At 37.5% G+C, this 20240-nt stretch overlaps 9 protein-coding genes across 9 annotated transcripts; 4 read left to right on the top strand and 5 right to left on the bottom strand.

The window, feature by feature from the left end:
• The first annotated feature begins 40 nt into the window (after positions 1–40).
• On the top strand, positions 41–1669 carry SPOG_04013 (matrix protein import protein). The gene is made up of 4 exons (XM_013166276.1): positions 41–237; positions 277–527; positions 572–850; positions 895–1669. The coding sequence occupies exons 2-4, from the start codon at positions 282–284 to the stop codon at positions 1513–1515; spliced, it is 1146 nt and encodes a 381-aa protein (XP_013021730.1). The 5' UTR covers positions 41–237; positions 277–281; the 3' UTR covers positions 1516–1669.
• On the bottom strand, positions 1665–4271 carry SPOG_04012 (Blt1). Its single transcript, XM_013166275.1, has 2 exons — positions 4106–4271; positions 1665–4060 (listed from the first exon to the last, which is right to left on the bottom strand). The coding sequence occupies exons 1-2, from the start codon at positions 4150–4152 to the stop codon at positions 1909–1911; spliced, it is 2199 nt and encodes a 732-aa protein (XP_013021729.1). The 5' UTR covers positions 4153–4271; the 3' UTR covers positions 1665–1908.
• A 155-nt stretch (positions 4272–4426) lies between these two features.
• On the bottom strand, positions 4427–5685 carry SPOG_04011 (uncharacterized protein). The gene has a single exon (XM_013166274.1). The coding sequence runs from the start codon at positions 5314–5316 to the stop codon at positions 4675–4677; it is 642 nt and encodes a 213-aa protein (XP_013021728.1). The 5' UTR covers positions 5317–5685; the 3' UTR covers positions 4427–4674.
• Positions 5686–6153: 468 nt separating this feature from the next.
• Positions 6154–11164, top strand: SPOG_04010 (DNA topoisomerase II). The gene is made up of 2 exons (XM_013166273.1): positions 6154–6583; positions 6628–11164. Exons 1-2 carry the CDS (start codon positions 6515–6517, stop codon positions 11041–11043), a joined length of 4485 nt encoding a protein of 1494 aa, XP_013021727.1. The 5' UTR covers positions 6154–6514; the 3' UTR covers positions 11044–11164.
• Positions 11165–11291: 127 nt separating this feature from the next.
• SPOG_04009 (3-isopropylmalate dehydrogenase Leu1) lies at positions 11292–12627 on the top strand. Its single transcript, XM_013166272.1, has one exon. The coding sequence runs from the start codon at positions 11382–11384 to the stop codon at positions 12492–12494; it is 1113 nt and encodes a 370-aa protein (XP_013021726.1). The 5' UTR covers positions 11292–11381; the 3' UTR covers positions 12495–12627.
• On the bottom strand, positions 12592–13751 carry SPOG_04008 (anaphase-promoting complex subunit Apc10). The gene is made up of 3 exons (XM_013166271.1): positions 13316–13751; positions 12938–13264; positions 12592–12893 (listed from the first exon to the last, which is right to left on the bottom strand). Exons 1-3 carry the CDS (start codon positions 13456–13458, stop codon positions 12821–12823), a joined length of 543 nt encoding a protein of 180 aa, XP_013021725.1. The 5' UTR covers positions 13459–13751; the 3' UTR covers positions 12592–12820.
• On the bottom strand, positions 13751–14919 carry SPOG_04007 (uncharacterized protein). Its single transcript, XM_013166270.1, has one exon. The coding sequence runs from the start codon at positions 14749–14751 to the stop codon at positions 13963–13965; it is 789 nt and encodes a 262-aa protein (XP_013021724.1). The 5' UTR covers positions 14752–14919; the 3' UTR covers positions 13751–13962.
• Positions 14920–16424: 1505 nt separating this feature from the next.
• On the top strand, positions 16425–17975 carry SPOG_04006 (uncharacterized protein; the record flags this gene model as incomplete). Its single annotated transcript, XM_013166269.1, has 2 exons — positions 16425–17173; positions 17222–17975. 2 exons carry the CDS (start codon positions 16425–16427, stop codon positions 17973–17975), a joined length of 1503 nt encoding a protein of 500 aa, XP_013021723.1.
• Positions 17976–18022: 47 nt separating this feature from the next.
• On the bottom strand, positions 18023–20018 carry SPOG_04005 (uncharacterized protein). Its single transcript, XM_013166268.1, has one exon. The coding sequence runs from the start codon at positions 19941–19943 to the stop codon at positions 18159–18161; it is 1785 nt and encodes a 594-aa protein (XP_013021722.1). The 5' UTR covers positions 19944–20018; the 3' UTR covers positions 18023–18158.
• Positions 20019–20240: the final 222 nt, after the last annotated feature.

The following is a 20240-nucleotide window of genomic DNA, read 5'->3' as shown; positions in this document are numbered from 1 at the left end:
AGCAGAATAACATCCATACCATATTTATGTAAAAGACCAACTCAGACCTGAGCTATTAGCCGCTACAATAGTCAATAACCTACACCTATACATCTTTCGTATATCTTTTGAAGAGAGCAAGACGTCTTGTAAAAAACTCTATAACATAAAATATTATGTTCCTTATTACATGCTAAAATCAAGAAATACAATTTGGATAACTATATAAAAGGACAATTCTCAAAGGACTGCAGGCAAGTATGTAAAGTTTTTGATATAGCGAAACTAATATGCAAGAAAAAATGCTTTTAAATAAAGGTTTACGATCAACATTAAGGTTGCCGATGAATTGCATGAAAACGTATAGCTGTTTTCTTAAGAGATTCTCGGTTTATGACTTAGTACATCAAGATTTGTTAAGATATGAGAATCAGAAAATGAACGTTCCTTCAGATCTGAAAGGTTTGCTCGATACTTTTAATGCACCGATACAAGTTGCAATAGGATATGGCAGCGGTGTTTTTCAGCAAGCGGGTTATGGATCGACTGTAGGTCTAATTTATAGATATAAGGCTGACGTTTATTTTGGCAGGCAAAACCAATGGTCGACTTTATTTTTCAAGTGGATAATCCGGTCCGATGGCATGAATTGAATATCCAACAAAATCCCTCCCATTATTCATTCTTGAAGTACCTAGGACCTAAAATTATAGCAAATGTTCAAGATAATTATGGCGCTAATATTTATTATAATACGCAAGTAAGAGTCGGGAATAGCTATATAAAATACGGAGTCATAAAAAGGGAATCGTTCATTGAAGATTTAGAGAATTGGAGTACTCTTTACACAGCTGGACGATGTCAAAAACCGGTAAGTCTGCAGTGTCTTAATACAAGACTAAACTTTATGAATAGGTGGCTTTATTTCAAGGAGAGGATATTTTTTTCCCGCTTAATCATCGAAATTTAGAACAGGCTGCTTCTGTTGCTTTATTTATGCTTCCAGATGAGTTCTCCGAATTTGAATTTTACAAAGCTATAGTAAACCTTTCTTATTTGGGCGATATACGCATGTCGTTTTTAGCAGAAAATCCAAAAAAGGTAGATAATATTGTTTCAAAGCAGCTTTTTTACTTCCGAAAGCTATATTTACCTATCTTATACTCGAGATATGGCGTAGAGTTCCCTCATCATCATTCGAATTTGCATGAGCTAAATAGTAATGACCCTACTTTTTTGTTGAAAATTGAGCATAATTCCTCTAAAAAAGCCAATGATTATTTTAATGCTTTTCCTAGCAAATTTAGAGATTTAATTTTGTCAGCTGCTCGAGTTCACGGTTTTAATGAAAACGACTTATGGTTACGGACGTCTATTCAAAATCGACAAATGCTAAGCATTATAGCATTGAAGCATCTAACTCAAAGGTCGATATTGACGCAGAGTGCCAAAGGTGTATTAACCGCTGGCTTATACCGTTCAATTAGTTACTCTTTAGAAAAACTAAAAAAAGGACTGTTTCGTTTTTCCAGGTAAAAACAAAAACAAAGGTCTTTCATTGCTGTCCTTTATTACACGTCTACATGGAACTTGCAAGAATATCTGTTAAAAATAGTAGACTAGAAATCTATATGTTAATTTAAATTTTTTTTTCTTAATTTTTATAATACATATCGTTTTTTCTTTTCAGGTTATTGCAAAAATTTGGTAAAAAACTAAATAATTATTCAAAAATCTATTAAATGTCAACAGTTAAAATCCAAAACTTTGTTCGCATTCGATAAAGGAGCGTATTCATAGTCAAAATTCTCTGTTGGACCCATCTAATAAAATACAATATAGAAGAAATATGATAGATTAATGCACTCACAAGAACAATACCAACTGAGCATAATTATAATTAGAAAAATACGTGTGGCAAGCAGCTTTTCACATTCTAGAGCTAAAACTGCGGTTTTTAGAATGACTTGACAGCTTTTTGCTACTTGGGAGGTTTTTTACGTTTGACTCCTTCCTTTCTTCTGAGTGAGGACTTAAACCAAACGCAACTGCGAAACGTCTTGACCAAGACGTTTTTCTTTTATCGGGTGATGCCGTTGCAGGGCGATTTAGCATCTTCGAGGAACCCGAAAATGATGAAAATCTTTTATTGGACGTCCGTTGATCCAATGCCTCTAAATTAGCCGAATTCCTAGCTGCATTATAGGGGACACGCTTCTTATTATTGTTTAAGCTTAAATGATCATTTGGAGGAGTTGTCACACGAGGGATCGGCTCGGAGGACGCATTGTTATTAGGTTGGGCGAGTGAATTAGCAGACCATTTTTGTAGCATTCGAAGTCGTTCTTCAAGCCGGATACTTCTGTTCTCGAGCTCTTGAACATCGGTCCGTTTTGAGTTTAAGTGACTCGATATTTTATCATAGTCCATATTTAATTGTGTATATGATAATTCTAGCTTGTGAACTCTGTCGAGTAGAGAAGATTCTCGGAGTTCCAAGTTTCCAATGTTGTCTAAAAGTTCATGATTTCGAAGAGTAAGCGTTGAGTTCAAATGCTCATGAAGTTGTAGGTTTTCTTTGTTTTTATTTGATATATCCAATTCTGAAGAGCAGTTCTCTTTATTAGCATCATTTTGTGTTTGCTCGCCATTTGCCGTTAGAAGGCTTAGTGTCTTTGAAGAGAAAGATGTCCCAGTAAAGAGCGAAGAAATTTTTGACATTTCACCTTTAAAAGTTTCAAGATACTTATTAAGATCGGTGGTGATGGCTTTAAGATTTTCTGAAGCTGAATCTTTGGGATCCTCAATATATAATTTTCTGTGAAGGAGGTTTAAGATATCATAAAGGGTCTCTCTGGTCGGTAGCGTTTGTGTCTGAAGCTCCTTCGCATCAGAAAGACCTGGATATAACAAACCATCGATAAGGGCTTGAAGCTTTATGATCAATTCTTCTTGCTTTAATGAAAAATCGGTGCCTTTATCTCGGTTTTCTGTAACAGAGCCCATATTCTGTTGAACATTAAGAAGGACTTGAGTATGTTCCTTTAGAACAGTACTAACGTTTTCGTTTCCTATTTTCAAGTCCTCGATCCTTTGGGCAAACTCGCCGTTTGCATAAAATGAAAAACTATTTACAAGTTTCTCAAGTTCATGATAAGTTGTTTGAAACTTTTGAAGCATATCTGAATCATTTTGATGAGAAGCCACCACTTCTTTCCAGTTGCTGTAAAGCAAGCTCTGTTTTTGATTTAGTTCCTCCTGGTTCGCTTGATTTAGCAGGAAACCTTGAATTTTACCAATTAGGTCCCTTTGTACATCGGTAGTTTCCTCGGTAATTATCAGTCTTTGGGTAATAGCATCTAATTGATTTGTATATTCGGCGTTTTTCATCGTAAGGGAATCTAGTTCAGTATTTCTTTCAAGCAAAGACGCATTGATACTGTTCCATTTTTCTTGAGAAGGGAACACTTCCTGCAAATTGCTACATATATGTTGTAAACTTTCTTGTAGCGTATTGACGTTATTGTTTGTACTTTGAAAAGATAAAACTGCATCAGACTGCTTCTGCAAAGAGGTATTGAGAGCCTGATCGATGTCAAGAGCACCCTTTTTTAGATGGGCAAGGCAAACCCCTAACTCCTTTCGGATTTCCAAACTTGTGCCTTTGTTCATGTCTTTAACAAGTTGTGAAACTTGATTATTTTGTGAGGAAAGTTGTGTTTCTAAAAGATTATGAAGATCTTGGACGGACTTTTGAGATTCCACTTTTTGAAAGGAGGTATCTGACAATTTCCTCACTACTGAATGCAGTTCTTGGAGAAAAGAGGCATTATCTCTGCTCCTTTGAAATAGTTTATTAATTTGATTGATTATAGAACCGACTGTAATCGAAATACTGTTCAACACTTCCAGTGTCCGTGAATCATTTTCAGATAAACCTACGTAACCCTTGCTAGAATAGGGAGTAAGTCTAGTAGATAGATTTGGAAGAGCGGCTGACCTTGGAATAGAAGGAATTCCATCTTCTTGTGGTAGAGGTGGTAAATTCATCGCGTGTCGATGTGTGTCGCCTGTATCCCAACTAACGGTTGTTAATAAAACCAGTCTCTAAATGGAAATTACTTACTTGTTTTCTTTTGTTTGAAGCGGAGCTGGAATAGGCAGCTTGCTCATACTGAAGCCCCGTCAACCGATGTATATAACCTCACGGGCAATTTGGTGGTGAAGGCAGATAGGTTCTTAGGATGGATAAAGGAGAATAAATTTCTGGTACTGTAGAGCATCAATGTATTTTCATTTTTAAGTATATGTTTTGAAAAGTTTTAGCTATATGCTACACTAGAAGGGATTACTTTGCAGTCTCTTGGAATAGCCCAATGTCCAGACTGAAGTCTTCAACAAATTCTGCTTTTTCCTTGTTTTATCTTTTAGAAATTATTTCTTAATTAAATTGGAGAGATAAGGATAAAGCATAGTAATGAATTTTTATGGTGGCTTTCTTAACGGTAAAACGAAAATAGAAGCGAATACGCATAGGAAGAGTTTTTATTAACATGATAAATAAAACAAAAAACTTGAGAAATATAGGCTAGTACACAAAGAAAAGTGTATAAGCTTAAGATTGTTCAGGCACCAATCTATGTACATGAGTATAAAATGAGCCTGCTAGGGTAAGAGAATTCATCAGAAAAGTCATTATAAATCACTATAATCGGGATCATAGGCATCGTCATCAGTGGCACCGATAGCTGTTAAGCCAGGACTCAAGTTCATTGTAGGGTCCTTCATTTTACGAGTCATCGGCTTTAGTTTTGACTCGATTACATGTGCAGATTGCTCTGCTTTTTGAAAAGCAGATTGCAGATATGAGTCATTTAGATTGTGTACAAGATTGGTTTCACTGCCTCTGAGTTCTGGAGAAGAGGATAACAATTGGGAATTCAATACGTATGGTGACAAATTCGCTGAATAGCTTCTGTCAGCTGCTAACGAAGGATAAAGGACTGGGTTCCATGATGACTGGCTTTTCCTGTCGTAAGCATCTGCCTGTTGCCCATTACCCTGCAAAACTCTAAATTCCTCAGTCCATTTTGAGTTCTTTTCTGGAAAGTTTGCTTTAGATTTCAATGCGTAAGGAGCATGAGGACTATTTATTCGTATGGGAGAATGAATGGATTCTTGAAATAGTTGGTATTCTTTAGCAGAAACATCTTCCTCTTTTGGCGCGACATTTTGTGGAAGCCTTTGTTTAGATTTGCCAAGACGTTTCGATGTGATGAAGGACTTGGTATTGACATTTGAAAGTGTCTGTAAACTAGACCCAGAGCAGGAATCCATTGCAAACACGATTTTCTCTTACGAATGAATGAATGAACTGATAAATAGGAGAGGAAGCAAAAGTAGCAGATTTGGAGGCAGTAGACCAATGAAAATGATATTGTCACGAATAATATTATTATCGCAAAGATACTACTAATTGGAAGTATGAAAAGGCAGCATAAAAAATTATTAATGATATCTTTATTCTCTGCACGTAGCGCCACAAAAGAAATTGTGTCTAGTTTCAGTTCAATGAGGTTTGGGCATTCTCATATTTTTTCGGAAGCAATTTCTTCCATAACATTATTATTGTTGTTGTTATCATTCGTATTTGCTTCTTATTTCTTGAAAATTTACAATGAACCGAAATAAATTTTGCAAGGCGAGCAAAAGACTCATTTTGTTTTCACGTTGGTTGACTTTCGTAGACAATTTTACTGACCAGTAATCAATAAATTGAGTTGTTTCATTCTTCTTTTTCAACTGTATTTTCGACTGTGAATGTTGAAGTCATGAGGCTACCGTTTCCTAATGTAAACAAAAGCAGTTGTTTTTTGTTTTTATGAGCGATACCACACTTGATTTTCCAACAGAATAACTTTTTAATAATCATAAAAAAATTTGCTATAAAAAACCATATACATTTAGTCTGCACTTCTTCGATTGTACTCTTTGTTTACAATTTGACTTGAATTTGCGTGCACAGGCGCCAAAAAAATTTAAATAATTACAGCGATTTCTTTTTTGAGGAAGCATTAATTTTGATATTTTTACTTAAATCGATTCAGTAATGTAAACAAACTAACTCCTCTACTGAACTAACGTTCCTTCTATGCTATAATCTTCTGTCTTCTCCCTATATCAGTGTATGGGTTTCATTTAAAGGAGATATACATTCTCCTATCATTTTACGAAATATTTAGAATCTTTCTTTATTATATTTTTTTATAATAATTTCAATTTATACCCCAGTCGCTCTTTCTTAACTTTTAGTGAAGTGAAAACGCGTTTTATTTTATTTTGATACTTCCTTTCGTTATTTATCCTCAAGTTAAAAGGTAATTTCATTAAATTCGTTCGTTACAATCCAATTGTGTTGGAAACTCATTATTTTTGCACATTTATCTGTTAAAACTATTTAATTTTCCTTTTCGATTTACACTACTTTCTTTTCGTTGTCTAGCTCCTTTGAACTTAAAGCTTACTAGTTTGCGATATGCCATCAGACGATGAATTCGTGTTGTCCAACTCTGAAGATGAAGTCGTTCCAACGACTACAAGAAAGGTATGCTAAAAATCCTCAATTTTCATGATCACTAATAAACATAGAGAGCCACTTCTTCTCAATCTCGTACCAACGAAGGCGCCGAAAATGATAGAAGTGCTTCGCCTTCTTCTTCTTCAAGTTCTGTACCTGCTACAGCAGATGGAGGAGGTACTACGGTGAGATCAAATGCATCCTCACAATACCAGCGCCTAAGTCCGAGAGAGCACGTTCTCAGACGTCCTGATACTTACGTTGGTAGTATTGACCGTACAACTTCGAACATGTGGGTGTACGATTCCGAGAATGAGAAACTTGAATATCGTGAAGTCACATATGTACCTGGTCTCTATAAGATCTTTGACGAAATTATCGTTAATGCTGCTGATAACAAGGTCCGCGATCCAACCATGAATACCTTAAAAGTCACTATAGATCCTGGCTCCAATGTAATTTCCGTTTTCAACAACGGTAAAGGTATTCCCGTCGAAATCCACGATAAAGAACAAATTTATATCCCGGAGTTGATTTTTGGTAATCTTCTTACCTCCAGTAACTATGATGATAATCAAAGGAAAGTTACTGGTGGTAGAAACGGTTACGGTGCAAAACTCTGCAACATCTTTTCTTCAGAATTCACGGTGGAAACCGCCGATAAATTTCAAATGAAAAAGTACAAACAGGTCTGGACAGATAACATGTCGAAGAAGCAAGAACCCATCGTTACAAACATGAAAAGACCCGAGGAATATACGAAAATTACATTTAAGCCAGATTTGCAAAAGTTCGGTATGACTGAAATCGATGCTGATATTGTTGCTATCTTGAAACGTCGCGTCTATGATATGGCAGGTACTGTTCGAGATACTAAGGTATTTCTAAACGATGAGCGCCTGAAGATTAGTGGATTTAAAAAGTATGTTGATATGTACTTGTCTTCAAGTACGTCCCCTGATAGCGAAAGCCCTACAGTTGTATATGAACAAGTAAACGATCGATGGGAAGTTGCGTTTGCTATATCTGATGAGGAATTCAATCAAGTTTCTTTTGTTAACAACATTGCAACAATTCGCGGAGGTACCCACGTCAACTATATTGCAGATACTATTGTGAAAGCTGTCAACGAGGATGTGCAAAAAAAAAATAAAGGTGCGCCAATTCGTCCTTTTCAAATTAAGAACTTCATTCGCATTTTTGTTAGTTGTCAGATTGAAAATCCTTCATTTGACTCACAGACTAAGGAAACCCTCACTACTAAAGTGTCGAATTTTGGTTCACAGTGCACGCCAAGTGCAAGCTTTATGACTCGCGTCAAGAAATCAGGAATTATAGATAAAGTTCTAGATTTAGCTCGCACAAAGGCTGATAAACAGTTAAGCCAAACTGACAGTCGTGGCTCACGTTCTCGAATTACTGGTTTACCCAAACTTGAAGATGCCAACAAGGCCGGCTCTAAAGAGTCTCATAAGTGTGTTTTAATCTTGACTGAAGGTGATTCCGCTCGTTCACAAGCCCTTTCTGGTTTAAGTGTCGTTGGTCGTGATTATTATGGAATTTTCCCGTTGAGAGGTAAGCTATTAAATGTCCGTGAAGCTTCGCATACTCAAATTATGAATAATAAAGAAATCCAAGCAATTAAAAAAATTATGGGGCTTGTACACAAGAAAAACTATACAGATGCTAAAGAATTACGATACGGACATTTGATGATTATGACTGATCAGGATCCTGATGGTTCTCATATTAAAGGTCTAATTATCAACTACTTGGAGTCTACTTACCCGTCATTACTGAAAATTCCTGGATTTTTGATACAATTCATTACACCAATTGTTAAATGTAAACGAAACAGACAAGAACTTCCTTTTTATACCCTCCCAGAATACGAATATTGGAAAGAAGCAAACAATAATGGTCGTGGTTGGGACATTAAGTACTACAAGGGTTTGGGTACAAATGATGCCACCGAAATGAAAAGCTATTTTTCGGACCTTGATCGTCACATGAAGTATTTTCATGAAATACAGGATAAAGACAAAGGTTTAATTGAAATGGCGTTTGCCAAAAAGAAGGCCGATATGCGAAAAGAATGGCTTCGTTCATATCATCCCGGGATTTTTATGGATTACACAGTTCCTCGAATCCCAATTGATGATTTTATTAACAAGGAGCTTATTCAATTCAGTATGGCAGATAACATCCGATCAATACCCTCCGTTGTAGACGGTTTGAAGCCTGGACAGCGCAAAGTTGTTTATTACTGTTTGAAGAAGAACGTCACCCGTCAAACAAAGGTAAGTAGTCTAACAGGATATGTTATGAGTGAGACTGCATACCACCATGGTGATAATTCTTTAACTCAGACAATTGTCAACTTAGCTCAGAATTTTGTCGGAAGTAACAACATCAATCTTTTGATGCCTCATGGTCAGTTTGGTACTCGTTTAGAAGGTGGTAAGGATGCATCAGCTCCAAGGTACCTTAACACTTGCCTTTCTCCTTTAGCTAGAAAACTATTCAAATCAGAAGATGATCCTTTGCTCAATTATCAGAATGAAGAAGGGCAGTGGATCGAGCCTGATTACTACGTCCCAATTTTGCCACTGGTACTCATAAACGGTGCTGAAGGAATCGGAACGGGTTGGTCTACTAACATTCCAAATTACAATCCAAAAGATATTGCTGCTAACTTAAGACGACTTCTTAACAATGAACCTTTGCTTGAAATATCTCCCTGGTATCGCGGTTTTCGTGGCAGCATAGAAAAAGTGACCCCTGACAGATACAAAGTTAGTGGTATAATTAATCAAATAAGTGAATCAAAAGTGGAAATAACAGAATTGCCAGTTCGATTTTGGACTCAAGATATGAAGGAATTCCTAGAAATGGGTATTGCTGGAAGTGAGAAAGTTAAACCGTTCATTAAAGATTACGAAGGCTATCATGGTGTGGGTAATGTACACTTCCAAGTCACTCTCACAGAAAGCGGCATGAGAGAAGCACAGGCAGAGTCCTTGGAATCTAAATTTAAAATAGTCAGATCCCAGGCTACCAGTAATATGATGGCATTTGATCCTTCTGGAAGGATTAAAAAATACGAGACTGTTGAAGAAATTTTAAGAGACTTTTATGAAATACGTTTGAGGACATATCAAAGACGAAAAGAGCTTTTGGTTGCTGACTTAGAACGTCGCTTTGACATATTTTCCAATCAAGCGAGATTTGTTCACATGATCATCGAAAACGAGCTTGTAGTGTCAAAAAAGAAAAGGAGTGTCCTTGTAACTGAACTCCGCGAAAAAGGTTTTCAGCCTATTTCCAAACCAAATAAGGGCCGTGAGGCTGACATGGAAGCTGAGCGTGCTAGAGAGAATGGCGAAGATTCTCCTGAAGCACTTGAAGATTCTTCAAGTGACTTTAATTATCTTTTGTCTATGGCAATTTGGTCTTTAACGTACGAGAAATATCTGGAATTGTTGAAGAAAAGAGACAATGTTATGGCAGAGCTTGACGCTTTAATCAAGTTGACCCCTAAAGATTTATACTTGCAGGACTTAGAAGAATTTGAATTTACTTGGGACAAGGTGATGGAAGAAATAAACCAGAGCATGTTGGACGATGAAGAGTCATCAAATGGGTTTGTTGGGTCTACTAAACCTTCCACTACACGTAGACGGAATACTGGTGTAAGAAAGAAAGTCAAGGCTGAAGAAACTGGTGATAATGGCATAGAGTCTCTATCTACAAGACACCCATCAAAATCAACTACCGCAAAGTCTACGAAAGTTAAAAATGAAGAAAAAGATGAACCCGTTTCGAAGACTCTCAAAGGAAATCAGCAAACGCTAAGTTTTGCCAAGGAAAGTGGTTCATCATCAAATAAGTTATCACCAGAGGACGAAGGAATTAAAACACCCTTTTCAATTGCTAAAGGAAGAAGCAAAAAAGCAGGTTCCTCAAGCCTGTCGAGTGAAACTGATGACAATACAAATAAGGGAAAGAAGCGCTCATCTTCTGATTCGCCAAGTGATGATGAGAACTCTCAGACTGTGAAGAGAACAGCGTCTCGACGTGGCCGACCTAAAGCAACTCAAACCAAGACATTATTTTCTTCCGATGATGAGGAAGATTTACCTTCCGAAACCATACCAGGCAAATCTCAAACAAAGCTGAAAAGTCCGTTTGTCGATATTACGAATGCAAAAGGGAACGCATCGAAAGGAAAAACAACTTCAATTATTGACGATGAGGATTTCGACGATTTGCCAGACAGTTCTACACCTAAGCCGAAGAAGACCGACACGAATGAAAAAGTAAGCGCTTCAGAGTCTCCGAGTAGGCCTCGTAGGACAGCTACCCGACGTGCGGCTTCTACAAAAAACCCCATTTATATAGATTCTTCCATGGATGAATCCAGTTTTAAAGACGACTCATTCATGATCGGAGATAATGAAGACGATGATTACGAAGACGATGTATGAGCATCACTCATTTTTTAGGAATGAGAAGCATCACTTTTTTATTACTTATCACTACTTATATTAGATAGATCTTCTTATAGAAGTATGCATATTATTATCAACTGCTCATATAAGAAATAAGATTGTAAATAGTTCACGGTTTTTTGTTTCAATAGACCATAATCACCGCCTAAAACTACGATAATTTTATTAGGGTCTCCAATTATTTTCAAAAAAAAGCATTTGTATTCATTATCTCTGGAATACATCGCCCCAAGCAAAAAAAAAATTGATGCAGATGATAGAAATGATAATTTGCTTTCAACCACTACCATAACCAGACGGCTACTCAAGTGAAGATGTCGGTAAAGAAGATTGTTGTTTTACCAGGTGATCATATCGGACCTGAGATTGTCGCTTCCGCTGTTGAAGTTTTGAAAACTGTTGAAAAGAAGTGTCCTGATCTGAAGTTTGAGTTTGATGAGCATCAGATTGGCGGTGCATCCATTGATGCCCATGGTACACCTTTGACTGACGAGACAATTAAGGCATGCTTAGAAGCTGATGGCATCCTTTTGGGAGCTGTTGGCGGTCCCGAATGGACAGATCCCAACTGTCGTCCTGAGCAAGGATTATTGAAGCTTCGCAAAAGCTTGGGCGTTTGGGCCAACCTTCGCCCATGCACCTTCCCTAGCAAGTCATTGCTCAAGTATAGCCCCTTGAAGGCTGAGATTGCCGAGGGTGTTGATTTTTGTGTTGTTAGAGAGCTTACTGGTGGTTGCTATTTCGGTGAGCGTACTGAAGATAATGGCTCGGGTCATGCTATGGATACCTGGCCTTATAGTGTAGAGGAAGTTACTCGAATTGCCCGCTTATCTGCCTGGCTTGCACAAACTTATGATCCTCCTGCCCCTATCACCTTGCTTGACAAGGCTAATGTGTTGGCTACTTCCAGACTTTGGCGTAAGACTGTTGCCAAAGTTTTCAAGGAAGAATTTCCTCATTTAACATTGAAGAATCAGCTTATTGATTCTGCTGCCATGCTTATGGTCAAGAGCCCTCGCTCTTTAAACGGTGTTGTGTTAACGGACAACTTGTTTGGTGACATTATTTCCGACGAGTCATCTGTAATTCCTGGAAGTTTGGGTCTCTTGCCCTCTGCTTCTCTTTCTGGTATTTATGGTCAAACGGAGAATCTTCATTGTCTCGTTGAACCTATTCATGGCAGTGCTCCCGATATTGCTGGTCAAGGCGTCGTTAACCCAGTCGGTACTATTTTATCTGGTGCACTTTTACTTCGCTATGCTTTGAATGCTCCAAAGCAAGCTGCTGCTATCGAAAACGCTGTTCGTAAGGTTCTTGACGACACATCCATTGGTGGTCGCGGTCTTTACACTCGTGATTTGGGCGGCGATGCCAAGACGCTAGACATTACCAAGGCCGTTGTTGAGGAACTTGAGAAGATTTTGTAAAGTCAATATCAGTCAACATGCGCTACATGCTTTTGAATTCTGGTTCTGTTGAAATTTTGAAAGTAACTACTAAATGATATTTTTCTTTTTCATATGCACGGATTGAGTACCAACAAGGGTTTTGCCAAATAGATATTGTTGACTTGTTTGATCATGAAGTATGAAAAGAGTGATAAAAGATACTAATCTATCTACTTTAATACCTTTATATAATTTGAATGCGTTAGCTTCTAAATAGATTTACAAATATTTCTAGTATCATAACATAAGTTTTTCAATCATTAGAATAAGCATCCTTCCGAAGCAGATGTTCTATATAAGAAGAATCACCGCAACTGGTTTCGGCTTTTAAATTGGATGCTCGTGTATGGCAGTTCGTCAATAGAGAAATTAAAGTGTCTATACTGCGATTAGTTTTCATTCGGCTTCAAGTATTTGCATACGTCTCAGGGGCATAAACCTTTATAAGGCGGACATGGCTATCTTTACCATTTTGGTGATTCCCAAGAATCTTTACTTCAATCAGGTTGGCATCTAGCAGACCATTACGCCCAAAATCACCCACAGGGACATGAACCCAGCCAGTCGGTTCTTCAAGCTGAACCGTTGTGACCAGCTCCAAATCATGAAACCCTGTGCCTGCTGATATACGAAGTCTCTCTGGAGTATACGACTCATCAAAGGTATACTGTAAATACAAGCTGACAAACTTCACGGAAACTCGTTTCACAAACTTTACATGAATGGTATGAGGTTGCGACCCGTCTGATCTGTAAAACAAATACAGTTAATAAATATTAGGAAAATATTGTAGAACTTACTGCCAATAACTCTCGACATTATCATCTCGAACCAAGCGTATAGGGAAGCCACTCTTTTCACTTGAACTTGACCATTGAGCTAGGTTTCCAATGTCTACCAATCCATCTGTAAGTTTTTGGGTTTCTGATCTTGACTTTTTCATTTCAGTTCTGATATACACTCTAGGTATAGCAATCCGTTTCTAAGAGTATGTGGTTTTGCAGGGATATTTTCACTGCTGTTTATTAGTAGAGAAAATTCAGTTCAAGTAGTGAGTGTCAACAAAACAATGTCTCAGATGGAAGAATCCTTCCTACTTACAGAATTTACTTTTCTATGCTTACAACAAACACTAACTCTAGCTCACTTTCAGGCATTAGAAAAGCGAAAATAAAGGAGAACAAAATAAACAAAAAACCACAAACACAAAATCTACCCTTCTTCATACAAAGTCTACTCTTCACAGGTGAAATGATTAGAAAGTAAAAATACTAATGAAACATATATAGATTAGCACAAATATAATTATGTATTATATAATAATCAAAAAAATGCAAATAATCAAAACCAATGCAGATGAATGATGATTTATGGAAGATGAAAATGAAAGACAAGACATATTGCAAAAAATTGCTTATGAAGGAAATTTTTGAAAATTCCAAGACATTTAAAGGAACATGGTAAGAGCAGAAACAACACCAACGACAGCAAGAACATTACAGCCAGTCTTCACCAAAGGAGAAGCGGGAGAGCTGCTAGAGCTAGAGCCAGAGCTAGGACCAGAACTAGAGCTCGAACCAGAGCTAGAACCACTGCTTGATTGAGATTTTCCGGAAGTAGAACTAGCGGAGAAGCCACTGCTAGCGGTACTAGCAGTCTTTCCAACAGGGGCAGATACAGATCCACTAGAGGATCCAGAGGTAGAGATGGGAGAAGAAGAGCCAGAAGATTTGGAAGAGCCGCTTGATTGAGAAGAGGAACCACGAGAAGCAGAGGAACTAGGACTAGAAGAAGAAGTAGTAGAAGAAGTGGCGCTGCGAGTGCCAATGTTAGAAGCAGCTACCGAGGTGGCAGACATAGATCCACTGTAGCTGAGATCAATGGAGGAAATAGTACAAGTAGAGCAAGCTTGAAAAGTAAAGTACTTGGAATAGGAACTATCACCATCCCAAGAAATGGACAGCAAGTAGTTATCAGCGGAAGGATAATGACTAGGAACTTTCCAACCATAAGTACCAGTGTTTTTGATGTTAGATGCGATGGTTTCGAGAGGTTGCAAGGCATCATTGCTTCCACTAAGCAAAGTCAATGTAACAGTATCACTAGTTAGGTTATTCCATGACACAGTGTAAACACCACCACCTTCTTGGATGACAGCATTCGTAGCAGGGGCAGTAACTTCGTTGTAAGCAAAAGCAGCAGCAAAGAAGCTAGCGACAAGAGCAATTAATTTCATTATGCAAAGATAGAAAAAAGTTCAAAAAGAAAAGATGAATAGATAATGCAAAATATGCAAGGCTAGGTTTTTTATGATTCAAACAGAATCAAAGTAGGAACTTTTAAAAAGAACGACTTGTAAAATATATAAAGGTATATAATTATTAGAAATTATATAGATTTATACTTCACGACAAAAAAAAAGGAGTGTGCTTAGGAGCAACTTCTTTACGGGTACCACCGATATATATATGTATTTATGGCTACCCCGCCGGGTGTTCGTATCTGTCACTCCACGTATTTGCTTTGTTACTTGAAATAAGTTCTGGACTTCTCGGTGAATGGCTCTCGGGCGTTCGAATCCGAGCCTCATGAAATGCACAACTGTCCATCGGCGAAACTTAAACGCAAGTTTATAGGGTAATATACTAATCGAATATAATTATATCATACTGACTAACTAACAATGGAGAAAAAGCATGAGGTGTAAATGAATGAAGTAATCAGCTAAATAAAAAAATTAGCAAAAGATGAAAAATGAAAAGCTCAGAACATTCATTCTGAAACTAAAGCGATTTTTTTCGTCTAACTTTGGAGAATAAATGTCGTTTTGGTGACATGGGGCCAGAAAGGTTGGTTTGTTTATATATGACGCAGGACTATAAGCATCGTTTTTGTTTTTGCTTGTTTTGGCTCCAAAACTTCAGGTTTTGCTCATTTGACTGCATGCGCATACGTTCTTTATCCTCTTTAAAAGTAAACTGAAAGCAAAATTGCAAGAATCTTTCAAAATAAACCTGATCCTCCCATGTTTTCTACCGAAGCATCGTTTTTATTCTCGTCTTGCTTCTTCCCCAGTCTTAAACCTAAGTGTATTATTTAACGGAATCTGTGGCAGTATCTCGAGATTCATTGCTTTGTTATTTATGGTATCCATTGAGTTGTTGTTCTATAGACATGTTTTAAACCCACAATTTTCATAGGTCGTAGATGCGATTCATTATAGAAATACAATTGTAATTTATTAAAATTTATACCTTTTTTCTTGTATCTTCTTGTACTCTTTGGTAAAATCTTTGTTTACAGTGTCTTTCCAAACTATATGTAATCCCCATATCATACAGTATAAACGAGATTTTAACAGTGTTAGGTCGGACAAAATTTAACCCAACCAGAAGACATTAGCGACCTTTATTCACATTTTGTTGCCATAAATCCCATGTTTGTAAGGAGATAAAAGCTTTTTTTGTTTGATTACGGGGTTAAAAAAAAACAAAAAACTTTCTTTTACTTTAAAACGTTCTGTTTTTCTAGCTTCTGTTTATGTAGTGTTTCTTGGTATTTCTGCTACTACAAGTACTACTGCTACTACTACTTCTCTGCCACTAATACTACTAAAATAGTGCTGTTTGCTTTCTTCTGTGCTACTACAACTACAGTAGGGGAATAAGTATTTAAACAACTTTGACTGAAAAATCTGATAATTTCCTTCGTTTTCTCCTGTTTGTCGATCCTTACTAAATCTCTTTTCCCTAGGATCCGCTCTTTTTCTTTTTCTTTTTCTTGTTTTTGTTTTTGTTTTCTTTTGTTACATATTCATCGATTTCAAAAATCGCTTTCCTCAAACTTCCAAATCTTGTACTTGCAACAGTGTTATGAATCTTCTTGTGCTACCAAGTGATGACTAAAATCATGTTTCGAAAGCGTATTGTAAAGAGGTATCTAATTATCGTTGCTCTTTTTATAGCAGGTACCTTGTTTCTACAAAACACGCCGGCTTTTAACCCTAAAATTCATTCGTTAGATCTGAGAACGAAAAGTACTCTTTCCACAAAATTTCAAGAATATAAAGATCAGTTTATCTCTTCACTCAGAACGGCGAAGCCTCCCTCGGATGCCATCATGTTTACCGCTTACGGTTTAGAGTCCCCAACTCATAGCTTATTTATGCTGGCTTGTGATATGGCTTCGAATTCGAAATCTCCCGTTAGCTTCTTGCTCTTAGAAGATGGAAGCGAACATTCTGATTTGTTTATACTCAATCGAGAAACAGAATTTTCGTGCCCTCTCAATTTCTTTTTTATGAATGGCATTAGTAAGCTCGCGGACGAACTCCCTTTAGAAGATTTGGTTTCTCTTCAGTTCCAGCGAGCTTTACAAAACATCTCTCCCTCAGTAGTCATCAGTTCCAAACATTCTTCTCAAATTATGAAGGATGCTATCAATCCTTATCTCGAAAATAACTACTATAACCATAATGTTATTGATACGGATGCTTTGGAAGAAAATGCCTGGGTTGCAACCCTCGATACGGAATCACTAAAACATTTTCGAACTCCTAGAATTAATATTGTTCTGATTGCAGAAGAAGGCTCCTTCAAAGAAATTCCTAATATGTTATCAGATTTGAAAAAGGACTACCAGAGTCCCGAGGAGTATCCGTATGTATTCATTCACATTTATCTCCTCAATAATTTTCCAGACCTCAGGGCCATTCGCAATCGTTGGCCCCAAGACCGTCTCTTTATGCAGTTTCACGAAGGAAAGAAATCCCATGAGTTTACCGAACTTTGGGTTCCTCCTAACGATTATACTTACGCCCTTATTGTTGACCTGACAAAGGATTTTTCTGCTGAACTTTCCTCTAAATTACTTACGTGGTACAAGTACCTTATTTTGGCGACATTTTACAAAGAAGATTCTTCCGTTATTCGAAATAATGTTATGGCTATTATTTCATCCACCGAAACCGGTTCAGACAAACCTATTGCATTCGTTCAAAGGAAACTGTCAAACGTTTCTCTATTTTCTCCTATTGCTTTTCAAAAATTCCAAGAATACGTTTTCACGAGAAAGTTCGTTCCTGAATTTAGCATTCCGAATTTGATTCGTGATGAAAATGAAGACAACCCTTCTGTTTTAAAGCAAATAGGGAACTTACTTACTGAATTCCAAGCGCTGCTAGGTTTATATTCTTTGGTGGTCTCTCCGGTAATTGATGGACCACTTGATTCTATCAAAGTTGACAGCATTATGTCAGATTTCCTCAAGTATCCTCCCAATATAAGCTTTCATGAGCTTTCTCTGGATCCCCTTTTTCATACATTTGACGATCAAACAATTAATTTACCAAATGCAAAGAACATTTCAATGGAGTTGTATCAGAGTGTTTCTGGATGTGCTCAACCTCACGTACTTTCGACTTTTCCCGTTCAATCCATATTTTGCCCAAAAAGCTCATGATGAATTTCAACCTTATTTATTTGCTGTCCGATTTGTGTGAATTTACGTTTTAAAGTTGACTTTAAGAAATTAGTGTCTTATAGTTTAATTTATTGAGATAACAGGTGTACTACAAGTTCGTACATTTCAAGTCTAATATATTAATAATTATTGGTTGGTACTGTCTTACTAGAATATTTAAAATTAGCTTCTTGGGACAAAGCTTGAAGCGAAAGCAATAATACTATCCCTTGCAGATCTAAAAAATCTTTGAGCTCGAGTAGTTTCTGTATCCGTTCTTCTTCGCTGAGCTTCTGAAGCTACGTCTTCTTGATTTTCGCTTGGCGCGGCATTCGGGACTTCAACAATCTCAGGGTTGCTTCGACTGCGGCGTTGGCGATATTCATTCTGCACATTTCTGATATACTCCAAGACTGCTTGGAAAGTTTGATTTTCATTAAAAACCGGGTTAAGTGCACCAGTTTGCAAAAGAAAAACAAAAGCCATTATGGACGTTAGTAGCATGGTCTGCGGTAAAGAATCATTATAAGTAGCCCAGGCACAGAAAAGAGCTAGACGAATAAATAAACGGAAATGTCTTCTTATATTTTCGTAAGTATGGGTAAAAGGGGATAAAACACTAGAGGTGAATCGTTGGAACCTTCTCAAGCTTTGCAAAGCCATTGGTTGAGCTTGTAAAGAAGAATGATCAGAAGTTGGAGACAACAAGTATGCACACTCGCCTGTTTGTTGATTCTGTATAATACCATATGGTGAAAGAACAGGAGGAGCTCCTAATCCTAAAGGTTGATATGGTAAAGGAGGGAATGAAGAGGTAAATGGAAGCTGTTGTAAGTAAAAAGATCCGTTATACAATACAGGTTGATAGTATGTCGATAGTAACTGAGGTGCATCCGCAGCAGAACCGCCAGCTGGAAGAGAATTATCATTCATAAAAGAGAAGTTAGGGGAACCCATGTGTGAACCGGAAACCATTGAGGGAAGTCTTGGATTTTCGTTGGGTTGTCTCTGAGGGATATTTGAATTACTAACTGAAGGTGAGGAAAAGTCGCGAACAAACGGAGGTCCATGAAGAGGATTGCTTTGTAAAAAGTTGTTAATACTCGTAGGCTGTCGGAAATTCTCCTGGGAAGAGGGAATGGCATGGCTTCCAGATGCCTGGGGCACGCTTACTCCATTATTCTGATGGAAAGGAGGGGAAGGTAAGACATTTGGAATAGGATTTGAGATAGAGTTTAAATGAGGTATGTGAGGAGGTTGGGTTCGTCCCTGTACACTTGACGAAACAACCATGGTAACGTTGCCATTGGGAACAGAAGTTACGGAGGTCGTAGTCGTTGTAGTTGGGTTGGGAGTGGGAGTTTGTTGTTGAGAGCCTGGAGGTTGCATAAAAGGATTTCTAGAGGAGTCATTAGAAGAAGGTTCATAGTTTGGATTACTGTCTTGACTTTGGGTTATGGGTGAACCAGATGCTGTTAGGCCACTGCTTTCAATACGTTGAATCATATTTGGGAAGATGCCATGAATTCCAGCTGTCCTTCCTAAACGTTGATAATTTGACACTAAATGTTGAGCTCGCTCACGCTGAGACAGCTCATCTGGATTCAGACTGGTTATTGTTCGTGGTGGAAGAGCAGAAGAAGAAGGAGAAGCGTTCAGCGGTCTAGGAACTGGAGCCAACTGTGAAAATGTCCGTCCAACAGGTGCACTCGACGACAGCGGCGTGTTGTTAAGTATGCTTATAACAAGGTGAAAGGTTACCAGATCAGTAACATCATTCAAGATATCAGAAAGAATTGTTTCATTCCGTAAAACTCGTCCAGCATAAATCAATTTTAGGCGATCAACGGATGTTTCAAAGGTAGGCGCAATAATATTTTTCAAATCCAAAACTGTTTTGTTTCGCGCAACCTGAAAAATTCCCACTTTCTGATCTACAGTAGTCACTCGAATTTTATATTCACTCATTTTTGTTTTAAATAATAAATTGAACGCTCATATCAGAGCGTAAAGAGGTTGATTTGTCGTGAATATGGTTCTACGATCATGCAGAGAGTATCCTCAAATTTGAGACCAACAGAATCCACTTACCAAGCTGGAACGTATCTCCTTATTTTTATGTTTATTATATCGTATTAAGCTGTATAGAAAATAAAAGTCATAATTCAATCCGTTTACTTTCGTTTCTACATTTATAGAAAATATATGTGTTGGAAGAAGTGGAAATAAATCAGCATAGTCAGAATGGGGCATCTTTGAAGGAAA

This window comes from Schizosaccharomyces cryophilus (genome assembly GCF_000004155.1).
Source record: "Schizosaccharomyces cryophilus OY26 unplaced genomic scaffold supercont4.1, whole genome shotgun sequence".
In the NCBI taxonomy this organism is placed as follows: Eukaryota; Fungi; Ascomycota; class Schizosaccharomycetes; order Schizosaccharomycetales; family Schizosaccharomycetaceae; genus Schizosaccharomyces; species Schizosaccharomyces cryophilus.
Note: the sequence above shows the minus strand (reverse complement) of the source record. Positions and strands in the feature narration are given on the sequence as shown.